Source organism: Eutrigla gurnardus (genome assembly GCF_963514095.1).
Source record: "Eutrigla gurnardus genome assembly, chromosome: 2".
Classification (NCBI taxonomy): Eukaryota; Metazoa; Chordata; class Actinopteri; order Perciformes; family Triglidae; genus Eutrigla; species Eutrigla gurnardus.
This window is the reverse complement of record NC_139916.1, coordinates 14,599,763-14,626,456: the sequence shown is the minus strand read 5'-3', so window position 1 is coordinate 14,626,456 and position 26,694 is coordinate 14,599,763. Positions and strand designations below refer to the sequence as shown.

Genomic DNA, 26,694 nt, shown 5'->3' with positions numbered 1-26,694 from the left:
GAAAGCCCTGGAGTTTGCCCACCAGATCTCCTTATCACCTGACTGGCTCTACTACAACAAAACACTCCCAGAGCAAGTAGAAATTGCAAATATCAGCAAATATTCTCCAAACAATTGCTCAATGTGGTTGTCATTATTATCATCATCACTGTCATTAACATTGCACCTCATATCTCTTCCAGTTCCTTTTGTGTCTATGTCACGTGGTAGATTCAGGGACAAGAGAATACACATGGTCTCTGTGCTCCTGAGGATAAAGCTATGTGTTAAAAACAAATAGTTTAGAGGTGAAACTAGCAGCTTTGAAAAACCAACAAAGTGTCGTTTCCTGCACGCCGCCAGCATGCTGCTAGTGAGGGACCGGGTGCTCGCGTATGGGCTGGCGCGCGCTGCCTCTACGTGAATGCCCGCGTGCGTGTTGCTGAGTCAGGCGCGACCTCTCTCTCTCTCTCTCTCTCTCTCTCTCTCTCTCTCTCTCTCTCTCTCTCTCCCTCCTTCTCCAGTTGTTATTTGCCAGTGAGACTTGGTGTTATCCGCCGACGTCATTCATACGGTCTGGACGCCGAGGCGCGAGGCTGCCCTCCTCCTCGTCGCTAATTGTGCACCCTACCGACTGACAACTTGTTTGTCCGCGGACGCGTCGGCCGCCCATGGGCGCTGCTGCTGTACACACACTCTGCTGCTGCCGCCGCTGCTGCCGCCGCTGCTGCTGCTGCTGCTGCTCCACTACCACCGACCGGTGCTGTCCGGTGCGCCTCTGCGGTCGGTTCGGGACGGTACCGGGTCCCGCTTTTATGAATGAATAACGAGAAAGGGGAAATGCGAGTGACTGCGAAACTCCCCCAGCAGCGGCGCTCCCGGGGGGGCAGCCACAGATGAGAGGGATTAACGACGGATCGGAGCCGCGGCTCATTGCGGAAAAAGCCGACTGCAGACTGGCGTGGAAACGCACCGGGAGGGAAACGGGCTCCATCGCGTAGAGCGGCGGAGAAAAAAAAAAAGAAAAAAAAACCCCGCGGTGATCACAATGTAAGTTGCCATGAAGCTGCAACTCATTAAGCGATGCAGAGGAGAGAGGGGGTCTTCCTGGATGCATGCTTTTATTTGATTTCTTTTGTCACTAGGCTGCACTGCTTGATACATTCGGCAATACATCACCGAGAATATGTCTCAAAGTGTCTGAGCCATAAATTCGTCTCAGATGAAGCCTGTAATTGTTAAAGCTTCTTCTCAGTCATTTTCAGTGACATAACGGTGATGCACTGCCTCCGTGATAGACATGAATAATAAGGACCAGAGCGAGGTGCCTCCTCTGCCTCAGTGGCCAACCTCTGGATGGTTTCACATTCAAGTCACTCCAACCACGAGTTGTCTTACAGGTCAATCCACATTGTGGCCCTGGGCAGCGAGTGCCCCGGAGGAGTCGGGCCCGGGGAGGAGATCATGGGCCAGGGGCAGCTGCAGGGAGGCCTGCTGTGGAGCTACCTGGGCCACGGAGCGCTGGTGGGACCCTGCGACCCGGAGAGCAGCATCCACAACCCGGCCTTCATGGAGTACACCTCACGTGTGTTCGGGGACGTCAATGTTGTGGTTCGGGATTGCCCCAGCTGGGTAAGAGACTTGGATACAGTGTGAATCTTTGCTCATTCATCCCCCAGTTTGCACCTTTATAAGTCATGTTCCCTCCACCTTCCTGCTTGTGTGATCAAAAAATCTGACTTGATCTGCACAGGAAGGTTAGGGCAGGCCAAGATGGCAAAACATGCCATAAAAAAGTGAGTTGACACTGATATGCAGTTCACTTTGTCACTCTGCTTCCGTTTCTAACAAGGCGTCCAACATTTCAAATTCCAAGGCCACTTGCCTTTTAGTGCTGATTGCAGGTCTTATAAAAACGTCTCTATTCTTAGGAGGCTTTTTAACGTGCACACACAGAAGTATAACGAAAGATTCTTTGTTCTTATCAGCGTATTCATTTAAAATGAAAGCTCTGTTGTGATTTTGCAGCAGCGCCGTACGTGGCCTATTATGGGGCTGTCTAACTATGTCAGGGGTGGTGATGCAGAACGTCTGTCAGTCTAATTCTATGGCTCATTGTCCTTGTTTTTTCCCTGTCAAATTGCTCAAAGCTTTCTGAAGTGTTTTTTCCTGCCTAATGAGTTGAATCAGGTTGGTTTGGAGTGAGCCTCGCACAGGTCCTTGGGGGTAAAGTCCCAAGTGCCACGCTGAGGTATTTATACTCAGGGAGACTCGGAGGGGAAGGGTTATCTATGGTGAGATTGATGGGTGGTCAACAAAAATAATCTGACCTCCTCCTACTTACATGTGTTGTCCTGTTCTTGCCTCTCCAGGACCTGCTGGACAGCGACTGGGCCAGCGTGAGGAAAGTTCTTGAGCAGGCGGACATCCTGGTCATTAAATATTCAGTCACCGACAAGCTAGCCTTCCAGCAGGTCAGGAACGGCTACGCCCCGAGACTCCGCCCACTCCTGAGGCACTGGGGCGTGCCTGTCATCCTGGTTGCTGTGGGCGCGCGGCTGAACGGTGAGGATGCTTTTCTCCTGCTGGAGTGAGTTTAGTTGACAACTGATGGCTCCCCGAAAATTGTTTGTCATTGATGTACGGGAACAATGGCTCTCTTTTTTGCGAGAGGCTGCAGATACAAAATGCCCCATCACTCAGCCATTGTACGTGATATCTTGGTGTTTGATTTACTGCCGCCTCAGTTGTCGCGTTTGATCGCGGGACAATATCGTCTTTGGTCTTGCCAGTGAGATCACTTTCTGAGCCCCGTGTCCTCTAGTGTGTCCTCCCAGTGATGAGGAGGAGGCTCATGATTAAATCTCCTCTTGGCTGCCTTCAGGCGGTCCACTCGCATGCAAGAAACACACCAAAACATTATGTTTTGATTTTTTTTTGGCCATTATAAGCCTCGCAAGCAGATAAGAGTTGTCAAAGCACTTCAAAATCTATGAAGCTCAGCAGTAGTCTGTTAGTTCGGACTGAGACGTTACTGGAGTCTGTCATTGACACACATGCATCTGGAAACCTCGGTGTGTCTGCGTGTGTGTTTTGAACACACGCTGACCCTCGTTGAATCCAGATTCTGTGAAGACACTCGTCAAATGCACCAGGTTGTATTTTTAGCTTGTCTGCCCGCATACTTTGAGATCCTGTCAGAGCTCCGCTGCACAATGATCACAGTGTAAGTTAACACTTTGCCAGAGAGAGAGAGGGGAGGGGGGGCAGTGGGGAGATGTAGAACAGAGGCTTTGTTTGTGTTTTTGTTTGTGGCTGCTGTGAGTGATTTTTGATGCTATCCCCTCGTGACGACAGAGAATGACGGCTGAGCTCTGATCGCTTCCTGCGGCGTGGCTTTCCACCACCTAAGGCACAGCTGTGGCAGAGTGTGCTGCTGTACGTGCTTTAACACAGCGATTAAACCAGCGCCGAACACAGGAGCACAGTCATATTTATCCAAGGGCAGACACACACACACACACACACACACACACACACACACACACACACACACACACACACACACAAACAAACATACCACTGATGTGCCAAGTCACTGCCTGTCAGCCGCTTGTACACACACACACACACACAAACACACACACACACGGTCTAGCTCCGCTCTATGTCATGCCTGTAGGTTATTAGCAGTATGATTTATCAAATGCCTCAGCACTCAGCTGCATGTCCCTCTCCCTCTCTCTTTTATTTCTGGTTCTCTCCAGTCTTTTTTTTCTCTCTCCTTCATGCTAATCCCTCCAAATTCTCAGTCTGATTCTGTCTCTTTGGTCCCCATGCACCCAGGCCACACTGGTCCTAGTGCACATGGGCTTTGCAGATTCCATGTCTTTAGATGATCTGTCTTTTCTGTTGTCGCAAGTCAGTTATTTTCTCCTTTTTTTTTTGGACTTGACGCGAAATGCAAAACATGGCAAAGCAAAAACAAAGCAAGTGTTCACAAAATGGGAAAAAAATATACATACACCTATCTCCCTTTTTAAAATCCATATTGTTTGTCTGCATGTGGAATGAGGATGAAGGGCAAGTCCACATCAAAGCACATGCGTCTCTGAAATGTTGTGTTTTGTTCATCACACAAGTCACTTGTTTGTTCTGCTACATTTTTTTTATATTGTCAGTTGGAATACTTTCTCACTTTAGGAAGTGTCAAACATTGTTACCCAGCTTTGTTCTTGTCCGGTCTGGAAGTCTGACTCTTGAATCATGCAGATCACAACCACCTGAGTATAATATTACACCGTGGTGTTAATGTTTTACAATAGTGTGTAATTCAAGTCTGATTCAGTACAGTGTGCAGATGTCTTCATCCATGTCTGGCATGAACATTGATATTATGGCGGCACGCCGTGCTTTAATTCACACTAGGTTCATAATACTAACATTTAAAATCGATGACTCATGGATTGCGTCTCATATGCCCTCATGAACTACTTATTAAATGAATTGACCTGTGCAGTTTGAATGATGTGCTTTTTTAAAATTCTCCTCCCTGCGTTCAGATGAAGGGCCTCCATGTACGTGCCCGCTGTGTGCGTCCGACTGGAGCAGCTGTGTGCCTCACAGTGAAGGTCTGCAGCTGTCCCGGGACCTGGGGGCCACCTACCTGGAGTTGCCTTCGCTCAACCACGTCTTTGTGGGTCGCTACTTCGGCAGCGTGGTAAGTGGTCACGTCGCAGAGCAAATGACTGAGTTTTTGACGCAGCATCCCCTGATGAAATTGCTCATATTTTTTAAAAGGAAAAAAAAAAAAAAATAGCATTAACCTTGAATGATTCTGCATTTGCGACAGTGTACTTAGTAGAGGAGACAAGGGCAGGTCGCTACGTTGGTCTCCTCAGGAAGTTTCCAAAGCATTGATGAAGGAATGTCACTAATTTGGTACCTTGTGTTTGTACTAATGAGTGCATTTCTGTGTGCTTCAGCTGGAGTACTTCATGATTCAGTGTCTGAAACACAAAGCCAAAGAGAGGCCGGAGAAGAGGCGAGGAAACAAAGTGAACGATCTCCGCCCACCTCACTTAGAACAACCAGGTCAGAGGAATACTATGTTATCTGAAAAATGATTCATTCTTTTTTTATTTAATCAATGGCAGTTATTCTTTCTATTTAGTAATACAATTAGTAATTGTTGTTGCTAAAGAGATTCTCTTTTTGCTCTGTATAGAAAAACACTCAATTGGACTGACTGGGTTGATTCTTACAGCTTACATAGCCATAAAAGAGCTGAGCACAAAGGATTTTTTAAACCAGATCAATATGCTCTGTTCTGAACTGGAAATGAGAAGAGAGACAAAGAGCTAGGTAGACTACTTTTTTTCCGGTTGAATCAATTTTGGACTGAGCTCTTTTCAGCACCAAACACAGCAACAACTGAGTGTTTAGGGCCTTGTTCTGAGGCAGCTCAGCGATCGTAGCTGTGGATTACTTATCGACCCGGTCTTTAACCAAATGTTCTTAATCCATTTGGGTAATTAGGCAACGTTATGAACCAACCTGTTCAGCTAATAACCTCCCCAAATGCAGTTTGTTCTTTTTGGTTCTTTGTGTGTTGAAAAGTAATATTAATATCTCAGCTTGACAGGATTTAGTTCATGGCTGCAAGGTGTCATTTCAACATGCTTTTTGTTTCTGTTCGACAGTTAAAAACTCATGAATATTCAACTTAAACAAAACTGACACGTTCTCACATATCGTTTCTCTTTGAGAAGCTGGCGCCAGAGAATGTTTGAATAATTACTCAAACGGCCCATTGATAATTAAAATGTCGGCTGAGTGTTTAAACTCTTAATTTAGTTTTTAATCTTCTTATTTGGAATTAAAAATGCTCAAATTACATTTTAATTAATCTCCAAAAGAGCCACATTGAACTCAAATCAAGATTTGTGTTTATACTAGCTTTATTGTGGTTAATCAAACTGCCTTTAAGCCAATCAGATTCCACAAACACAAAAAAATGCTAATTAAGAGAGGAGATAAATAACCATGCTCGATAATGATCAAAAGAGGCTAGAACTTCAGACACAGTGAGGTTGATTCTTGTAGCAAAGATGAACAGAAACAAACCAGTGCTTGATATTTCTGCTGCTTCCTAATTGGCTAACAGCCAGACTGAGTGAATCTGCAATTGACTGCCATTCCTGGTTGCTGGCTGTTGCTACAAACTGATAGCTTTTGGTTATTGTAATTGAAATGATAATAATAATTCTAATTAATTCAGATAGGACAACACCTGGGGGAGAACCAGTAGCCTTATCTATTTAATAATGGGAGCCCAGTGTTGTGTTCTTTAAGCTGTGCTGAATTCAAGACTAGATTCTTGTCTCTTCTCCAGCTTAATTTTTCCAAACATGGTTAATGACTTACAAAATAAAGCACCTGAATATATATTTAACAAATACAACAATCTACGTGTTAAATATTGAACCGGCCACTAAAACTAACACAATGACTGACAGCTTTAAGTCCAGCCAAAAACGACAGCAAGTGCTGGCACATTTACTGGTGCTTGTCCATCGCTGCTTAACTCTCCTTACAGTGTAGCTTGCATTAAAAATGACGTGCACATTCAGGAACGGCACCATTTCCACAGCCAAATCTGAGGAGATGGGGTAAGTATTAAGTATGAATAGGAATATAATAAGACAATAATTTGTGAAGCACCCTCTCCGGACTTCTTTTAACTTTCCTGCTTTTTCACTTCCTATTAATTAAATTCATGAATACATTGATCACGTAGCAGTTTGTTCTTCTTCTGTGAACTGCAGTATTTTAATGGTATTCACTGTTTTTACTGTTCCGCTAAGTTCAGTGCAAATCATTTATCATGACTATCGTCTGCCCAGAGGTTTTCCATTAAAGGTTAACCTTATTTGAAATAAGCTGATGTCCTATTGGTCCTATTGACAAAATTGATCCACATCCAGCTACTAGATGTCACACTCCCCCCTTCCTTTGCATTCACGTCACAACACAGCTGTTGCTCGAAGCGCATGCCGGTTGCCAATGGGTTGCCAATGTGTTGCCAGTGTTGGTGTTAGCTAAAAGCTAGCTTTAACGATATCTTACCGGTCAAGAAGAAAAGTGGCACCTCGCCTTTTCAGTCCTTGAAACTCTTGTAGCTGACTCCGACGATCAAACGCTGACCAGTGTTCACTCTGGTCTTGCTCCTTCCACACTAACTGGCAACCCCAAAGACTCTCCTTGTCAACATTTTTTAAAATGATTAATTCACAATAAAAAACATTTTTTCATGAGAAGTGATCATTTGATGCTGCACCTTTCTTAAAGCTCTGTGGATGTATTTTTTTTTAATTATTCGTTTAAATATGACCTTTAAATCACTAAAATAATCGCAAACATAAGGAGAGAGTTTTTCCGTGACTTCAACAGACCAGAAGCTTTGGTTTCTATCTCCGCAGGTCTGTCATTAGTGCAAAGACAAACATGTCTGGAAGCATCTTCTCTAATTTGAGCAGCAGTGCAGGGCTCAACATAACATTGTTCTCTCCTTAAGCTCTCTCTTTCTGGACTAAAAGATCTCACTGCACTACGGCTGGTACCATCCCTCTCTCCACATACCTGTATACATCCCATCTATCTCATTCAAAATCACTCATAGATGTGAACATCGCAGATCAAGGAGAAAAGAGTACACACAGTTACATCTCTTCTGAGTGACTTTGAACAGAAAACATCTGGTGGATTCTCTCTTTTACTTTCTTTTTTTAAATACAGGCAAGCTCAATTTCAACAGTGAAGTCACGGACACAAGTCATTCTGTCTGTCTTCCCCTCTCTCTCTCCTTTTCACCCTCCGTGCTCCCTCTCCCTCCCCTCCGTCCAGCACGTCTCCCCCCCATCCGAGTAGAGGAGTCCAGCTTCTCCCAGGACATGCAGTGGTTGTTGGAGCGTGGCGTGCAGTTCGCCGATGTGGCTTTCTACGCCGGAGACTCTGGGAAAGAACTCGGGTGGGCGCACGCGGCCGTGCTGTGTGCTGTCAGTCCGTACTTCAGGCAGCTGCTCCTGGGGCCAAAGACCAGGTAGGAGAGCTCTTCACTTGTTCACACAGGATGGAGGCTGAACAGATGAGTGCTGTCTATAAACTCCTCTCCTCTCTAACTGTGAAGGATTCTGTGCTGACTTCCTCTCTGCTTGGACAGGGAACGTCCACAGTCGCGGTGTGTTTGCAGAGAGCGGGACGGAGGCCCCGCCTCCCTCCTCTCCACCTGGGACGGGGGGATTATTGATGACATGCCACGAGCAGAGGGGCACCTGACAGGACGCCTCTCCCGCCTGGTGGTGAAGGACCCCCTCCTGTGTATGTGCTTGTGGGAGACTCTCATGTTCATCTATAGAGGTAAAAACCTTCATTCACACACACAGCACACCCACATACAACTGAGAAAACCATAAATCTGCTGCTTTGTGTAATTTCCAATTACCCTTTTTAACACCCCCGCGTACTTTCACTGTCGGCTGGTACAAAAGATAAATATGAACATTGAATAAACAGATTATTTTCTAATTGAATTGATGAATTTTTTGGTGACACGATTCACCAAATTCCAATTTCCCAGAGGTGACATATCGAAATTGTTTTTTTTTTCTCCAATCAACAGTCCAAAAGATAAATATATTAAATTTCCTATAATAGATGACAAAGAAATTGTTATATTTAAGAAGCTGGAACTATGGAATATTTTGTCATATTTGCTTCCACAAAGTCTGTAGCCATGTTGGCAGCTTTGTAAGCTGTATTTAGACACTATGCACACATGCTCACAATGCCACTGATGTTTAGCAGATATAATGTTTACCATCTTCATTTAGCATGTTAGCATGCTAACACTTGCTAATAAGGAATATGTAAGCTTCAACTGATGGGGATGTCTTTAGTATGTCCCAATATGTCAGTGCGTTATTCCATAAACCTTACGATGACCTACTGCATCTGGTCACATTTTGCACTTTGTAGACCAGCATTTGCTTCTTGCTATTCTGACCCATAATCCTCTGCACAGCGGCTATATGAGCAAGAGGGGTTATTGTTCAAGGTGCAGTGTTATGAGGAAGTAGTATTTCCTAATTGAATGCACTTTGTAAGGGGAGCTATAGTATGTACTAAAAGTAAAAAAAAACAACAACTGCAATTTGGAATGCAGTTATGTGCTGCAGGTATGACATATTTTGTCAGCCAATCCCAGAAGTTAACATCCCACTGGTTCCCTCCACAAAAATCCAATGGGATTCGGATCGGATTATAAGCAGAAAATAAGCTCTGTGGCAAAGTTGATGATACTTGGTGTTTTATTCAGCGAGATAATAGACACCACTTTTATGCTTGTTGAAGCCTGAGTGCAATCAGCAACAGTAAACCACAGTTACATGTACGTAGGTAAACACAAGACGGGTAAAAGCTTAAAAATTGACAAAAGATGTTTTTACTGACGCATTTTTTGTATTGTAGAACAAAAACGTTAAAATCTCTAAAGCTCGTGTTAAACACAGACAGGCCTCTAATCAATAAGCCATTCAAAAAAGCCATCGACCTCAAGATGAGGGAACTGGAAGTGCAAAAATGGCAATTTATTTCCTGCTTTTTGGACTCATTCCTGCAGCACTCCATTTGTTCATAAACCAACCATTTGACCAACCAATCATCAAAGTTATTACAATTCATCCATGTCAGATGTCAATGGTAATTAAAAAAAAAAAGAACACACTTTTGTAAAAAAAATAATCCAAAATAAACCATCCTAAAATAAGACATGGGGGCGAGTTAATCAGAAGTGAATAATCAAGAATGCTGCCAAATTATTTTATTGTATTGAAAGTTGCAACAAGCTAAATCACAGAAATCAGTGCCAAATAGAAAGTAGAGATCAGAATCCAAAAGTGCATTCACCTAGACTCAGCAAGGATGGCTCCATCCATTTACCCCCATCACACTCCTGCACATGTGTAATGGGAGATGATGCGCATCACACGTATACACTTATATCTGCCATTTCCTGCTTCTAAGTGCTACAAACTGCTCCATGTATTGAGTTGCATGAATCATTAATAACCTTGTTTTGGAGCTAACTTTTTTTACGTGTTGCTAATGGCAATGGCTGGTTGATTGAGCCTCGTTGCTCCCCGTTTGTTGCCTGTATTCAACACACTTTGCACATTACGACTGGGGTTTTAAATACAGAGCTGGACTGACATTCACAGCGTGAGTCCTCCATTCTCCAAAAAGCAGTTACTCTTTTCCCAATAATTTAGTTGTGATGATTAATGTCCCCTGGCAGCAGAAGGCAGTTTGCCTGTTATTGGATCTCGTCCAATGTTCCACTATGGAGAGGAACCGAAATCAGTCAAATTGAAAGTGCTTGATTGTAAGCAACTGTAGTATTTTAATCTAGTACCTAATCATTCATCGAGTAATGCTGTGAGCTCGCCTCTTTCTCATTTGTACTATGCCCCCGTGTTTCCTTTTATCTCCACCCATCTCAGTTCTATTAAACATTATGGACACATCTTTGCAGATATTGAATTTCCATCATATTGATGGTTAGTGGGATTTGTTTATAGAATCTCCCTAAAAGCCCAAACTCACTCTCAGCCAGGCTGTGTTATAGTATATAACAATATGTGAATATAGTTAGTTAGTTTACCAAAATGTTGAATATGTTTAGGAGTTTTCAGTAGGTGGAAGTGCACTACAACATAGTTGATCTTATTTATTTTTATCTAATTCATTATTTTTGTATTATTTATATAAATATATATATATTTTTTTATATTATATATTATTTATTTTAATTTATCTATCTTTTTTATTTATTTTTTTGTTTTTCAGTTGTATTTTATTTAAATTTAAAGGAAATCCACTGTTAAAAAAGACAAGTTTTATTTTAAAGTTCAATAAATGCATGTTTCCAAAAATCAATGAGTAATCATGTTAAATAATGGTGATCTCAATATTGACCAAAATAATTGATTATGATTTTTGCCATAATCGAGCAGCCCTATTTACAATGGCATCATATGATGAAACTGGTGATGAAACTGGCATGTAAAAATGAAAAAGTGCCTTTACTAGGCTGCAGGCGTACGATGCGCAGCCCAAACATTTGCTCTGGCGTCCGAGATGTTCTCCGGTCGCGTACGAAGCCTAGTTAAGGAGCCACGTGATCTTCCCTGCAACATCAGCGCCCTAATGAAAATCTCCTCAGTCTGCGGCTCAGAGTCTGCAGTGCTGTGCTTCCTGCATGTGAGATGGCAGGCACCCGTGCGCGCCGCCGCTTCATAGCAGGCTGCATGCTGTGCAGGAGTCCTTGTGGCAAAAAGCTGCTCTAACATCTGATTCATGGCTCGCCTCTGAACATGTAGCACCGATGCTCTGACACACACTTACACCAGAGGCACGCACAACACATAAGCCAAGAATGTGTGTGTGTGTGTGCTGGTGAGCGGTGAAGGGAAGAAGATTATAGGGTTAGACTGAGTTTCTGTGAGTGACTGTATGAATAAGAATAGGAAAGCCAGAAGGGGAAAGACGGAGGGGTGCAGTGTGTATCTTCTCGTACGAGTGCTTGTGTGGATTTACATTTTTTTTTTGTAACATAGGAATATGGGAAATTAAGGAGTGTTAATTTGTGAGTTGGATGGAAGCGAAGGTGGAGGGACTTGAGAGAGAGGGAGGGTGGAAGTGTTTAAGGTGCTGGGCATTATTGTGTGTGTGTGTGTGTGTGTGTGTGTGTGTGTGTGTGTGTGTGTGTGTGTGTGTGTGTGTGTGTGTGTGTGTGTGTGTGTGTGTGTGTGTGTGTGTGTGTGTGTGTGTGTGTGTGTGTGTGTGTGTGACACGTTTCCATAAAACACTGCAGGGAGACGGCGTTAAGTCTTGTGTGAAAAATGACTAATGTTAATCTTCATAATAGTGGGTCTGATTTGTCCGTTTTAAGCATCTGACCCTACGTATAGTGTATTTTCGTACCGCCGCATTGTCTGGAAATGCCTACTCGGATGTAAACGCCCATAGAAATGATGTTCATTTGCAGTAAATCCACAACAAGCCGTTCTTTGCGTTCCTCGAGATGAGACGGATATTTTCCACTCGCAATTCAATTCCACTCATTTGTCCGTTCGTAGCTTAATTTTATTGGCTTAGAGGAACCAATTTCAGTACCACGTCTGTGTAAACACACACAGCGTCACACGGCAGTCATTATTCTACGCTCGGGGTTTTTGTCACTTGAGTGTGTGTGGACAGTCTCAGAGGCCACGACTTGGTCTGTGTGACGTTAACACTGCCAGACTCTTGTCTCCTTGTGTAGTGTGCCGGAGATGTATTGAGTTTGTCATGTGTGCATGTGCGCGCATGTTTAGCACATGCATTGTGTTTACGACATAGATGAACGTGTTTGTGGTCAACTTGGCCTCATTCGGGGTCCGATTTTCGACTAGAGACCAGTTTGTTTCTGGGACGGCTCGTCTAACTGGAGGAACACTGTTGTAATTTAGATTTCAAGTTCACTGCTTCATCTCCTTGAGTCAGGAATGTAGTCTGTAATGTAATTATGGGAGGCATCAATTAGTGGTAATCTTTACAACTTGTTCCCATTTTTGCTCGTCAGTGTCGGTGGGTAAGAACGACACCAACGGCCAAACTTATTTGTGAGATTATGTTGAAAATAAGTATTTCGGCAGCGTTCGCTTTTTTGCACGTCCATTCATTTTATCCTGTTACTTTCCATCCCACACTCGAAAGCATCTCCCAGTGGATCCACTTCTGCTATTTAGCGTCTGGCTGCATCATTTGTCAGCACCAGAGCTCCTGAGCTCCTAATCTCTCACCCTGGCTGTGAGGTGTCTGCCCCATGCAGTATTATTATCTGGCTCCGCGTGTTGAGGTAATCCCTCCATCAGACCGAATACTGTCATTATGAACTAATGATGAGAGAAACCCTGCCCCAGTCCAGGCCCGTCCTTCCCTCCACAGTCTGCCTGCGTCCCAGTGAGACTAATACGCCATTGCAATCAAGCTGCAGGGCTGTGCAGACGTTCTAAAGGCGTAGACCACTGAAGTGAATAAATGCAGCAGTGCAGGGCGAAGAGTTTTGCTTCGTCTCTTTGAATCTTAATATTTCACATCTTTTTACTGTTTATCACAGCACAAAATATCTATATTTTTATCCATGCTAGTAGCGTCCATAGAGGAATCATTCTCCTGACTTTGTTGATCTCCTAATTTTACCTCTAGTGCCATCATGAGCTTTGTGGTTTTTAGTGAAATGCTTCAACAATTGTTATAATTTGATCTGTGTTTTAATTGCCATGCATCATCGAAATTTAAACGAGTATTTTAGCACTGTCAACGTGATCATGTTAGCATTTTGCCAGCAATTAATGGGAAACAAACTGAACCTCAAGCAGATTATTATGGCCACTGGTGTGTCTTGCAAAGGCCTTTGGGTCACTGTTTCTGACCTTCGTGGGATCTGGTCTGGGTGTCCCACTCATCACCCCCATGGATTCATTTTAGCACAAGCCGACAAAAACAAGCCCCGAGTGTTCAAAGTGTGAAGTATGTGTGTGTTTCCGAACACAGTGCCAGCTAAAAAAAGAGTTATCCTATGGGTTTCAGTAAACTGTACTATTGTGGGTCCAAAGACGTGCGTGTGTGTTTGTTTGTATGTTTTTAGGAGCGTGGGAGTGGGATCACCTCCAGGAGGCCCTGGAAGAGAAGCTGAAGAATTCACTAGCTGTGGCTCAGCTGGTGGAGCGCATACGATCCCTCATCGGCAGAGACAAGGTAAGGTCTTAAATGTTTTCAAAAAAAGAAGCTAATCTTGTTTAAGGCTGAACTATCTTATTGAAATATCTAATGGTGTGTATGCTATCGCAGCCTCCCCCACCAAAAGAGGTTAAATGTGCCAAATCTTCCCTTTGAAGGAATAAACACGTGTTTTTGTAGTTGCAGACTAACAGCGCCTTAATTAGCGAGCCCTTGTTTGGAAACGGCACGGTATTAATGTGACCATAATTAGCATATTTACATAATTACAGCATGTATCACCTCTCAGTCACCGTGGGAATTAGGATAAAATAAACAAGAGATGGTGTTAAAGGAGCAGACGCACAACACCAGATCTGTAAGGAGTTCAGATTGGACACGTGCCTTGAAATCTATTATGTTAAAAAAAAAACCCTAGTGGCACATTTATAGTATATTATTATATATATATATATATATATATATATGAGGTGGCTCCGTGTAATGGGCAGCAAACTTCAACATTTAGAGAGAGAGTTCAGGAGATATGACATGGCTGCATCCGACAAGCCTTTGGCACCACCATGCATGGTCCACCAACCCATCTGGATAGAATTAGGTCTTCTACCTGAGGCGGTGTTGAGGCGAGCTGACATACTGAGAGACGGCTGGGCCACTTTAACGCGATGAGACACCCTAATGTCCTGTTGTGATTTGATCTCGTCCTCTGCACGCACCTCCGGGTCGCCTCACTCTGCGAGACCACCGGGAATTTTTCCACAGAGCTTTCCCGTAAGCTTCGCGTTGATCGACAAAGTCAAAGAGATCTGTCGCTGGTCTCCACTGAAGACTGTGTCGCTGAGCGCTCCGCTGCAGCGGCTTCCGTCGCCTGAGAAAGGTCCTGTGACAGGATGCTTTGACGACGCCGTGGCACGGACACTAGAAAAACAGCTGCAATTCAAGTAGGCGTAGCATTATTGCTTGCAGCGTATTAAGTCATTATTGCTATATTAATGTCAACATATGTAATATAATTATAACTCAAAATTGAGTGAGTGAACTCAATTAGTGACACAATTAGTTTAAGGCTCTAGTCTATGATTTGAAAGGTTTGAAAAAAGCATCCCCCCCCTCTGTGCTCCTCCAAGCTTGTATCGTTCTCCCCTCGCAGCCTCCCACCTCCCTCTTATTTTACTGAAAACATTTTAGGTGAGAAATAAGCTATGCAGTTGCTGAATCTGTCTTTATTTTAGGTCAACAACAGTCAATTTAAAAGATTATCGAGAGCCTAATATAAAATGAATTAAGGCCAATTAACATAAAATCCTTCACATCTGTGAATGTATTGTATCACCTGATGGATAATACTCATGTGCAGATGGATGTGGACGTGGAGTAGCCACAGTTTCTCTTTGACATCGCTGCATTTTGGATCTTGTTGGATGACACTTAGTAGTCTGTCTGGATCAGATTCTTCAACTTCTTGCTCTGGTAACACTTTGGTCGGCTTTCTCTGGTGTCTTTGGTCTTCGCTCAGTCGTCTTCTCTCACTCTCTCTCTCTCAGCGGGACACTGAATTATCTTGTCACCCCTTTGTAGCTACAGGGCATCTTTGCCAGTTTTAAAATGTCTTTTCATTTTACAACACAAGAGGCAAAACAGGCGGAACAGCGAGAGAGATTCTTTGGTCTTAGTTGTAGCATTAAAACCCAAGTGACAAAAGAGGCTTCTTCAGGCTTTTACATCTCAGGTTGGCTGGATGTCCTCATCATGTTGAGATGTTCCAGCTCCATGTGAGCCTTTGAGTCTGAATTTTCTTGCTTGGTCTGCTGACTGGGGAGGGGGAGGGTGCTGGGCACACACACGATGAGAACGGGTAAAACAGGTGGTGAACAGTCAGCGAGGCAAACCGAGAATGACAACCAGATTTGGTGTCTCTCTGTGAGAGTCCAACCACTTAGAGACCAGAGGGTCACGAAAAAAGAGTTTCTGGAATAAGTTTTTCAGTTAAAAATGGAAGATTATCATTCTTGTGGTCGCTTTTTTTGGTGGTTATCCAGCAGAGGAACGTTAACTCTCTCTGTGTGTGTGTTTGTGTGTGTGTGTGTGTGTGTGTGTGTGTGTGTGTGTGTGTGTGTGTGTGTGTGCGTGTGTGTGTGTGCACTCAGGGCCCCAGGGACACCCCGAGTGCCCGGGCAGCTCAGCTCGGCCCCCAGACTCTCGTCAACCTCTTCAATTCTCCCCTTTACTCTGATGTCATCTTCATGGTGCAAGGTGGGTCCGCGCTCGTCCCTTCTCAACACACACATTTAGGAATGCATGCACCGTCACACTGCGGGGCAAGGTCACATTTAATTAGCCGTGATTGAATTATGATCTCAGTCCCGGTCCTGGGCATCCATTTGGAGGCAAAATAAGATAAAGTGGATCGCCTTCCGTTCCCGTCGTGTTTCATCGAACCAGAACCTCTTCCTTCTGCAGCTGCATTCAGCTGACTCTCTTTTAATGGATCAAACTGAGAAATCCAGTAATAATGCCCCAAAGCATTAATATTTATATCACAAAAAGGACAGTGAGCCTTTCTTGTCCTTGCACCTCTGAGCTGCGACTTCAACTCACAGGTTTTTTTTTAACATGCTGATAGAGTGGGCTGAGAGCTGTCACTGGCTGTTAATGACATGACAGAGATGATGTCGGGACAGGCTTTACTTGCCACTCCTTCCCTGTTGATTTAAATGACACATTTTGACAGATCATCACTCATAATAAGCCAAATTGAATTATCTTTGGCCTCAACACTGTGACTTTGACTTGCTGCAAAGCGTTCAAAATGTTTGCGATCCGTCTCCAATCCCCGGATGATAATTGTGCACGTCTGTGTGTTGCGTACTTAAGGGAGTGTATTGCCGGCCCACCGAGCGGTGCTGGTGGCTCGCTGTGACGTCATGGCGGCCATGTTTAGCGGGAAGTACGCAGAGGCCCGGAGCCGAGTGGTGCCCATCCACGGAGTGTCCTCAGATACCTTCCTGTCCTTCCTGGAGTACCTCTACACTGACTCCTGCTGTCCCGGTGAGTTTACTGCAGCGACCCAGACGCGTGGCCGGGCACACCGCCGGGACCTCTGCTGTATTATTAAGATTCAAGCTGCCTAAATAAAAATTACACCTAAAACTGCAGACACGCCTCCAATAGGAGGTTAAATATAGCAAAAAAGCGACCCAGGCCTCCTCTTTATCCCGTGCACTAATTAAACCCTGTGGCAGACTTTGAATGGTGTGATTAATCGCCCGGGGAAACCCTCAGTCAGCATGTTATTCATTCACCCATCCATAACTACTCTCTCAGCCTACTGCTGGTAATAAACACAGCAACTTGTCCTGTTTAAGAAGGGATCCTGGATCTAAATGGGATGAAAGTGGTTTTAGATGCCACGGATCTGACCGACAAAACGTTCCAGAAGGACATCAGACGTTTTCATGCCACTTGAATGCGCTGCAGGAATAAGCAGCACCAGTGTCGGACACTCTCACTAATCACGGGCTGAAAAAACTAAACAAAAGTGCAGATAACAAGTCCCATCAACCATCTGTGTGACCGCAACGTGCTGCCAGCGTCGGTCTCGGGAGGCTCGTGGAGAACAGCACCGGGCTTAAAATTAAATTAGATTTAGTGAACCAACCCGTGGTATCACTGCTTCATCCGCCAACTCACAGCCCCAAACGTGCTGCTGTTGTTGTTTTCCTCTGTCACTATCTGTCACATTGTGCACTGCTTTCTCAAAGTAATTAGTGCTGATCATTCTCCCTGCTGGTGGCGACGAGAGAACAACTTTTAAGTGTCTCTACGATCTTAGAGTTAAGTTAATTAATATGTTGTTTTATCGCTGAATCAAGTGACTCCTGATGTGAAAGCTTAGCTGGTACTGTGGATCCCACTGAAAATGTTCACACATTTAGAAAGAGACCCAGATACCTTTTTTCCAGGAGTGCAGTAATTAGAGCAAACAATACCTGAAATGGAGGTAAACAGGGGAATCCAATTTAATGTTCATGTTGCTCACTATTTGTGTTAGTTAGTGAGCCAAAACAACTATGAGCTCAAACATCATTAAGGCTTCTCGCTGTGTATATTTTTGAGTTTTTCTGCCCCCCAGTGGTACAAGATTACTTAATGCAGCTTTGAATTACAAGCTTTTTTTGCAGTCATGCCTAGGGGGCTTCAGTTGTTGTTGTTACTTTAGCCACTCTTGAATTAAGCCTCCCGACTACGGATGATTACTGATTAAAAAAAACAAAAAAAAACAGGAGTTACATTCCTTAATTAATAGATAAAGCCATAAAACTCTTACTTACAGTTATAGAGTTAATTACACCACTGACTGTCATCTCCCCTTTCAGTATTGTTACATAATAAAGCGGCTGAATAGACAATATAAAGGCTCAGAATAATCCGTCTTGAATAACCAGCTACTGAGAGCTGACAATCCACTTATTTCATGGCATGAGACATTTTTAAGAAAAAAAAATCATGGAAAAATGCAAAAAAAAAACAAAAAAACCCCTTAAGATCCAGCTTAGGTACGTGGAGGGTATGCAAGCTGTTTCCAGAGATACAGCTGCAGGTTGAGTCACGGGAACAGGACATTTAAAGCCACGAAACAGCTCCGGAGGCTGCAGCCGCTGCATTGTTATGTAAGAGCTCAGCACTCAAGGTCACAACAAGGTAACTCCACCGGGAGCGGCAAAAACAAAGGGTGTGAAATCAAAGCGCTATGAGAGTATTTCACACAGATATATTATCTTACACTGTACATACTCTACGAAGGAATGCATCGCTGCTGCTCATTTGTGTGTTTGCAGCTGCTGCTCAGCCTGCCAGAGACATTTGACTGAATCAAGTAACAGGAGTCATTTGATTTGACATTGCGTAACAGGATTGACGTTACTTGTTTGACGTTTGTCACACTGCTCCATTTGACATGAGTGTGGAGTACAAGACGATGGAAATGGAGGACAGTAAGATAGAAATATATAAAGTCGTAAATACGTGATGTTTGGGATTAAAGGGGAGCGTCAGTGTTTTAAGCTCATCTTGAACAAATAGGTGTGTTTCACTCCTGGTGCTTTTAATGTGTAAAAGTACCAAAAAAGTTCCGTATTTACTCTACTTTTAGCTCCGTTTTGTGCTCCACCACCAACTCCTGAAGGAAATATCCGCCTCTTTAGCTGCTAAACGCTCCACGATGTTCACCGACTAGCTGCTAACCGGGTCTGCTAGCTGCTTGGAGCTGGGCAGGTAGTTGACGAGGGGATTTTGGAGCTTTTTGCCAGCTGCCGGTTGATGTGAGCGGCGAGAGTGAATTAAAACTGTAATGTGGGCCATGAAATCTAAGAGATGCTAAAATGCTCTTATCTGTAGAGAGGAGAGAAACTGCTGTCGGGTATGAATTTCATGTTTTTGTCACCACAAGTGACACCTTCCACAAACACCTGGTCATTTTATCCATTATTACTGTGTATTAATTATTACTATTTTAAGGGTTTTATAGCATTTTCTCCCTCTGTAAGATCTTCACAAAAGGCCCAGCATTCAACCACGTCACTGTGTTTCCTTGTTGTGCAAATAACCCAATTATTGTTTATCCTTTTTTTATTACGATGTGGTCGTTTAAAGCTTCCTCTGGTGTGGCTCTGTTTCAAAACATATTTGGACCAATAATCATAGAAAACACTCTGCTTTACTTCAGGGAGCGTTTTTAAGCCTTTGATATACTCTGGAGGCCTACATGCTTAAAAACACATTTTAAGCGTGGATAAATGTGTATATGCGGTACACCAGACAGTGCTGTGTGTTTGTGTGTCCAGCCAGTGTGCTGCAGGCCATGGCCGTGCTGGTCTGTGCCGAGATGTACCAGGTGAAACGTCTGCAGCATCTGTGTGAAGTGTGTGTGTGCGCGTACCTTCAGAGCATGCCCAGCAGGGAGCTGTCGTCGACGGGGATCAGCGTGATCCGACTGCTCCGCCGAGCAAAGGTCGGTGCAACTTTTGACCATGTAAGAGAGATGAATTGAGAGCATGAGCAGACCTGCAGGAGCCGGCGTGGCTGTGCAAACTGATTAACTATTTATATTATGACATTTCTTTAAGCTGCCAAAATGCAAATTATGTGTACAGAGGAAATCTCGCTGTTTTTATGCATTTAAAATGACCCGCTGGTCGCTGTGAAAGATATTAATGTTGGCTGATGCAAAATGCTGGATTTTGATGACTACTCCACTTTAAATGAACTAATGGCCCCGTGATACTTAAAGCTGACGAAAACATTTCCCGATGTAATCTTTCTGCGGCAAGCTTGATCTTTTACTTGCAGTAGCCCGAGGATTACAAAATTCTGCAGCAGATGTTCATGGTTATGTTGAAAAGCATTAATTCTCGAGAGAACAATCATTAAACAATGTCTCTTGTTTGGATCGATTCTCAGTGCCACAACGCAGAGCAGCTGTATGTCTGGCTCCTCCACTTCATCGCCAACAACTACCTGATCTTCAGTCACAAACCCGACTTCCTGGAGCTCTCGGGTCAGTATATGAAATATATATATATATATAAATATATATACATTTCTTTTTTTAAAAGCAAATTTCAAATATGCCTTGAAATTGATGGTTAAGCAAACACAAATAGCTGGACAGAGTGATAGCAAAATGAAAAGGGTTTCAGATATCGTTTTAAAACCCATTTAGTCAAAGTGCCTCCGGGCTTTTGAGGATCTGATGTGCTTTCCCCACACAGTAAATGTAGGTTAGGCTCCCCGTCTCTCAGTTAAGTGCTGTGAATGGTAGGCTGGTTGTCATTGTTTTTGTCAAATGGCCAACCATGGTGTTATCAAGGTGTCCCTCAATCACTTGTGAATTCAAATGGAACACCAGCAATCATGTTGGAGAATAGAAAGCGAGATTATCACTTTATATTCTGAGATTTGGTTACAACACCTCTGTATTTCTGCCATGTAGCATAATATGGAGTATTAATGTATTATTCTGGGGGTTGTCAGCCTCAGAATAAATACATCCTTACAGCATGCTCAATACGAGTTAACTTAAATCAATTTAATAGGCACATACACACATTAAAGATTACAGCAGCATTGCTCCGGTTAGTGGCAGTTGCACATTTTATTGTCATCATAAATCTTATACACACACGAGTCGTTTAAGGTCATTGGACGGGTACTTAAGGGCTCAGGCGAAGTCAAAGGCCAGAATAAGGAGACGGCACATGATGGATCAAGGTCGGTCTTCTGTTGCTGTAAACAAATTCTTATCCAATATTTCAGCCTCTGTCAGCGTTGTTCATGAGTTATTACCGTATGTGTTTGCATGAGTAGGTGCCAAGCGGAGTAAACATCGCTGTAATGATTGAGCTGTGGGTTATTAGATAGATTACAGTTTGTACGCTTCTGTGTTCCAGAGGAGGAGCGGGAGCAGGTGGAGAGGCTCCGCTGGCCGTCCAGAGGCTACCTGCAGGAGCTCAGCGAGTACCAGCAGCGGCGACGCAAGCTACGCAAGTCCCGCTGCATAGTCATGTGACCCACCTGAGAACTGTGGGAAAAACAGGCGGAAGAGCAGAGGAGGGAGAAAACAATGACAGAGTGAGACGAGTCATCAGAGGTCATCGAACTCCTGAACCAATAGGACAACGTTGTTGAGCAGTGACATACACCACTGTGACACGCCTCTCTTCCCCCCGGACGAATGACTATTCCATCATGGGCAATACAAAAATGACTGATCTTTAAAATAACCCTAATATGAATTCAAAATTACCGACTGGCCACTGGCTCTGTGAAAGATTATATTTATATTGGTTGATGCAAAACGGCGGATGAACAGTCTATCAAATGACCACACTTCTGTTGGTAAACAGACCGGGATCACGTGCACGACTGTTTCAAACTGCAGCTTTGTGACTTTGTTTGAAAAAAAAAAAAGCAGAAAAGAGAGTCGGCCGAAGTGTTTTCTTCTCTACTCATCACCCCGGGATGTCTGGGTATCTTCTGTCACAGGACTACTCCATCTTAAATTAAACTTTGGCCCCATGATGCATCTGTGTCCTGTCGGATATAAAAAGAAAAAAAAAAAATAGCGAATGTGTGCACATGCAGCATTGCTTCAGCTCCCTCTAACTCTGTCTTTGTGACTGGGATCAGTATTTCTGGCCTACGCTAACATCGAGGGCAGAGTGGAGAACTGGCAACGCTGCCGGTAGCACAGTCATGCTCATACAATTCAGGATTCTTTGGAAATCTATGACGCGACATCAGGAAGTGTCTCACTGTCGGACTGATTTTGTCACCATGTGAGATAGGATACATTTTGGTCGTTGTCTGCGTTAAAAAGAGGCCATGTCACTTCCTTTGAGAAATGGCTTCAAAATTAAATCGTCAAATTAAACTACAAGTACACCAAATCCAGATCAATAATCAGTCCGTTTTCTAATTTTTCATTTGAAGCCTGTGCCCTGGACTTTTACACCATCCTTTGCAGGTTTATATCAAATAATGATGAAAATATTCCTTAACTATCTGCAATAACAGTAATAATCGTCTGTCTCATTAAAAAAGGCAAAAGCCTTCTATAGCATTTAGGGGAACAGAAGTGGTATAAAGATTAAGGAAAAAATAACCATATCATGAACATAAGTTGGTACACCAAAAACCACAATGCCTCTGGGTGGATACACACTATTTTATTTATCCTTTTTTTTATTTGAGAAATTTGTTTTTAATCATAACGAGATTATGATTTATTGGTGCTGCAATTATTTTTGTAAACTATACTGTATGTGGACATGATTATGACATGATTTATTTTTTATTTTTTAAAAACTTGGAGTAGAGACAACTGGGTCACTTTTTTTTTTACAGTCTACTGTTTCACTGGTATTTACTTAAAAAGGTGCATGATAATATAAAAACAAATGGCACGGGAAGACAGAACAAACTAATTAGTCAGATAAACCAATGTCAATCAATGAAATGCAAGCAAAAAAAAAACTACAGTGACATTTCTCTATTTTTTATTCAGTGGATTGGTATACGCCTGTGTTTGTATCCAGTTGTTGCAACACTTAAGCCCAGGTGCTGGAGCAGGCTGTGTATAGAGAACTAGTGAGCTACCACTGTGAGATTTTGACAGTGATATCAGCCGATACCTTCAACCACTCGATGTATATTTAACCAGCTGCTGCACCACAACCATGAATCAATTTCTACTCGGGTAAATCCCCTGTCTACTCAAGGAAAATGAGTAAATAACCGTTGAGAGAGTGGACTGTAAAACAAAAAAAAGGTGTGTGGAGACGCACGCATGGCGTCGCCGGGCCGGTGTTGTACAGACTGTAGATAACAAGACGTCTGACTTTAAATAAAGACATGTTTTAGAATTAACCGACCCACAGACTGGATGGATGTCTTTGCTCTGCTGTGTTTGTACTGCGTTCATTTTAAAGGATGCTTCTCCCTCTCCTTCCCTCCATCAGGCTGATGTCATATAATCTCATCTCAGTATTCAACATCTTGTAGAGCTGCTAATTTGGGTTGAGGTCTGAAGGCCTCAGCATATGATTAATGTAGTTTTCATTCTCTTGTATCGTGTAAGAGTCTGCGTTCCTTATGTGTCCTCACTCATTTATTCAGGCCTTTCCTTCAAATGTGTCACCCATCTGTATATTTTCCATCAGAATTCAACGCAGTGTTGCCCTAGAGCAGATTTCACTCCCGTCTTCATCGCCGAGCAATTACTTCTTATCTCTTCGAGCACCACCTCGGGCATTTTATTTCCCTTCATTTATTTATTTCCACACTAATGAGAGCTTACGGTTACTAATCTCTGCACTTAATGACTTGCTCTGGGTGTTCTGATGGGGCAACAACCATCTCCTTTTCTTGCACGCTGTTGCAAAAGCTTCCCTTTTTTTCCCCCTTCTATCCATGGCGATGTCTCCCCCTTTTTAAACGACTGCGTGAGTCCGAGCCGCGGACTGTACCTGCAGGTCTGGAGCGGGTCACTGCAGGGCTCCTATAGACTGCAGCATGGTCTGCAGTTTACCGTTCTTATGCAGCGCCGCCACGTCGCTGCCTCCTCCGACACACTCCTCACCGATGAACACCCGGGGGACCTACATTCAAATCAATACAGGCAGAGAAAAACACGGGGATGCAACTGGTAAATATGCAGTCATCAATTTTCAGTCGGGTGCACAGAGTTGGACAAAATGAAGGTGTATACCACCAGACAAGTTTGTCTTACGTACTATTGATAGCATTAACTTCCCTGCCATCTGGTGTTTGAGGCCATTGTGAGCAATGACTGAAAATTAAAACCGTCAACTATTTTAACGTTTGTTTAAAAAGGAAAAACGGAGTTCGGGATATTGAGTGAGAAACACCTGCAGCACTCGCAGATCTCTCTTTGGGGCACAGCTGCAAAATCTGCTCTTCCTCCAGTGACGGGCAAGGAAGAACTACAGAGTGCTTCTTCAGCTTTGGTAGCTGTGGGGCATGAAAAAACAAAAAGGAAAATGGCATCCCAAAATATATTTAAGTGACTCAGAGAGGCCTCTCTCTCTCTTGCAAAGAAATGGCAGCTGGGAGGATATGGCTCACAGGGACCCTCCAAGATTTTCCCCAGTTAGTGTTTAGGCTGACTTGGATATTTAGCCGCAAAGAGGCCACCGGAGGCTGCAGCTGGGAGGATATGTCCGACTGGGAGCCTCCAGAAGCTGAACTGCCAAGAGCAAACCGCGACTGGTGGAGCCTTTGGTCGTTGCCCTTGCCAACAACAACTGAATCATTCTGCCGTATTGATGGTCCGCGTGGCAGGTTTTGGTGGATGCTCACAACAACCCAAAGAGCGAGCCTTGTAAACACAAACGTGGGTCAACATGTCAACAGGATTCTATTAACTGATTGGCTGCGTTCATCCCCAACTTTAAGTTTCTGCACTCGGCTCAGTCAGCAGAGAATCGGAAAAAAAGAAGAAAAAAAGATCTGTTTCTCGGTCAAGATAATAAATTGTATAAAGCGTAGACGTAGTCTCCGTGACGTCGACCGTATGTTTCAGAAAAAGCAAAGTGAAGCTCAATGTGGGCGGCTCCGGCCGTCGGCCATCTTTGTAGAGATGACACTTGCTCATCCATAAAGAGGTGGGGCATGGATGGAGCCGAGGTGGTCCGAATAAAACCTGGTTGCTGAAAAAAATATTAAGTGTGATCACAACCCACTAGCAGCAACCAATTTATACCAATGGCATCCATGCATTAATAAATCTGGAACTTTTAGCAGCACAGAGCTGGAGAAGGTCGTGAGCTAATCTTCAATCATCAAATAAAAGCCCTCCATGAACGCAGACCCGTAAACATGGGGACTTTCTTGGTGTAAAGTTGGGCAGTTCAACGTGGGTCTAATGGAGACTTAACTCACTTATGGGTCAAGCCTCAAGTGGCCATTTTACTTGGATGAACTGCTTTGTTTTGGCACTTCTGCTATGACGTCATTGCTGAGCACCCGATAGGTCAAGATAGCAGCGCCGGATTGTTGAGTTCTTCACTGGACTACATTTAGGCACTAGATCCGCACTCAACATTCTCCTGGTTCTAGTATCTCGGATATACAGATTTGCTGATTTCTCTCTTTTTTGGCCTACTGGTTTGGATGACAATAATAATGTGTGAAACCTGAAATTAGTCATTAAGTGTATTGATCAATGCCAATCGTTCAATGGGGAAAATAATGAGCAGATTAATACATTGAGAAACAGTTAAAAAGAGCCAAATACTACTCTTTGACATGAATGCATGAGCAATAATAATCTATGCACAACAACAGTCCACAGGGGGCATCTTTGTGACATTAGCTCGTTGACTTTACTGGTAAATCAGGATTTGTTTACAGCCAGCTACTTACTTATGTTAAGAAAAGGACCTGAATACTTTCAGATTAATTATACTTTATGCACAAAGCCCTGTGGTGTCTATGCGCTTTAAACACTAGTCAAATACATCATTTTTATTAAATAAACACACGCAAACTCCTGCGTGTGTTTATCCCACTTGTTTCTACCATGACACGGCAACTTTGGGCTTTACCGTGCGGGCTCCGGTGAGTTCCAGGAAGTACTCCTGCATGTTGTCCATGTCGCTGCGTCCACTTATGTCAATGCACTCCAGATGTCCCGGCTTGAATTTGTATTTGGACAAAACCTCTTCAGCCATGATGCAGTAGGAGCACGTGGGCTTGATGAACAGCACCACTTTGTCTCCTTTGATTTTGGTCTGCACGAACTGCTGCGCCATTTTAAGTCGCTCGGCGGAAAAAGTGTTCGGAAGATGTGGAGCGGCGTCCGTGTGGGAGAACAAAGACGAGCTCTGCGCTTAATGTTGTGACGTAGGAGGCAGGGCCACCGCTTCTTAAAGAGATATACTTCACACGGGCGCGCGCGCACCTTTCAGGATAAAGCTTCGTTGTATCCCAATTTTGATTTTTTTTTAATCATTAACACTTTTAAATGGATGAAAATGAACCAACAAAGAAGGCATAACAAAAGACATTTTTCAGGTAAAACTAAATTCATTTTTATTGAAATGTATTGTACATTTTCAGCTGGGCAGGATCAGATTTCACCCAAAATTCACTTGATTTTCAGTGGTTTCTCATACCTAAAAACTGCCACGGCATCTTTTAAACTTTGTCACTTTCTCATTTAAGACTCTTGATCAAACCCCCGTTCTCCTCCTTCCTCTCACCACAATGAGTCACGTAATACATGTTGATCAGACTCAATAAATCTGTTTTTGATAGGCAGAAATGTTTGAAAGGCTGAGAAGAGGACACACC

General features: G+C 43.5%; 3 protein-coding genes across 3 annotated transcripts in view; 1 reads left to right on the top strand and 2 right to left on the bottom strand.

Moving 5' to 3' along the window:
- The window catches only part of nudt2 (nudix (nucleoside diphosphate linked moiety X)-type motif 2), an 89,413-nt gene that overhangs the window by 7,827 nt on the left and 54,892 nt on the right, over positions 1 to 26,694 (bottom strand). The gene's annotated exons all lie outside the window — the stretch shown is intronic.
- On the top strand, positions 542 to 21,408 carry rhobtb3 (Rho related BTB domain containing 3). Its single transcript, XM_084030219.1, has 13 exons — positions 542 to 1,029; positions 1,380 to 1,611; positions 2,352 to 2,544; positions 4,542 to 4,699; positions 4,965 to 5,073; positions 7,885 to 8,080; positions 8,201 to 8,397; positions 13,730 to 13,839; positions 15,969 to 16,074; positions 16,696 to 16,869; positions 19,665 to 19,831; positions 20,281 to 20,377; positions 21,270 to 21,408. Coding segments are annotated over exons 1-13 (1,860 nt in total). The 5' UTR covers positions 542 to 1,027; the 3' UTR covers positions 21,389 to 21,408.
- glrx (glutaredoxin (thioltransferase)) lies at positions 20,951 to 26,213 on the bottom strand. Its single transcript, XM_084030295.1, has 3 exons — positions 25,947 to 26,213; positions 23,847 to 23,978; positions 20,951 to 21,400 (listed from the first exon to the last, which is right to left on the bottom strand). The coding sequence occupies exons 1-2, from the start codon at positions 26,151 to 26,153 to the stop codon at positions 23,865 to 23,867; spliced, it is 321 nt and encodes a 106-aa protein (XP_083886421.1). The 5' UTR covers positions 26,154 to 26,213; the 3' UTR covers positions 20,951 to 21,400; positions 23,847 to 23,864.

Excerpts from the sequence above, each read along its gene's own strand:
- glrx (XM_084030295.1), bottom strand. The coding sequence starts at position 26,153 with ATGGCGCAGCAGTTCGTGCAGACCAAAATCAAAGGAGACAAAGTGGTG. Across the intron at positions 23,979-25,946 it reads AACTCACCGGAGCCCGCACG|GTCCCCCGGGTGTTCATCGG; the intron begins GTAAAGCCCAAA and ends ATTTGAATGTAG.
- rhobtb3 (XM_084030219.1), top strand. Across the intron at positions 1,612-2,351 it reads TTCGGGATTGCCCCAGCTGG|GACCTGCTGGACAGCGACTG; the intron begins GTAAGAGACTTG and ends TTGCCTCTCCAG. Across the intron at positions 8,081-8,200 it reads CTCCTGGGGCCAAAGACCAG|GGAACGTCCACAGTCGCGGT; the intron begins GTAGGAGAGCTC and ends CTGCTTGGACAG.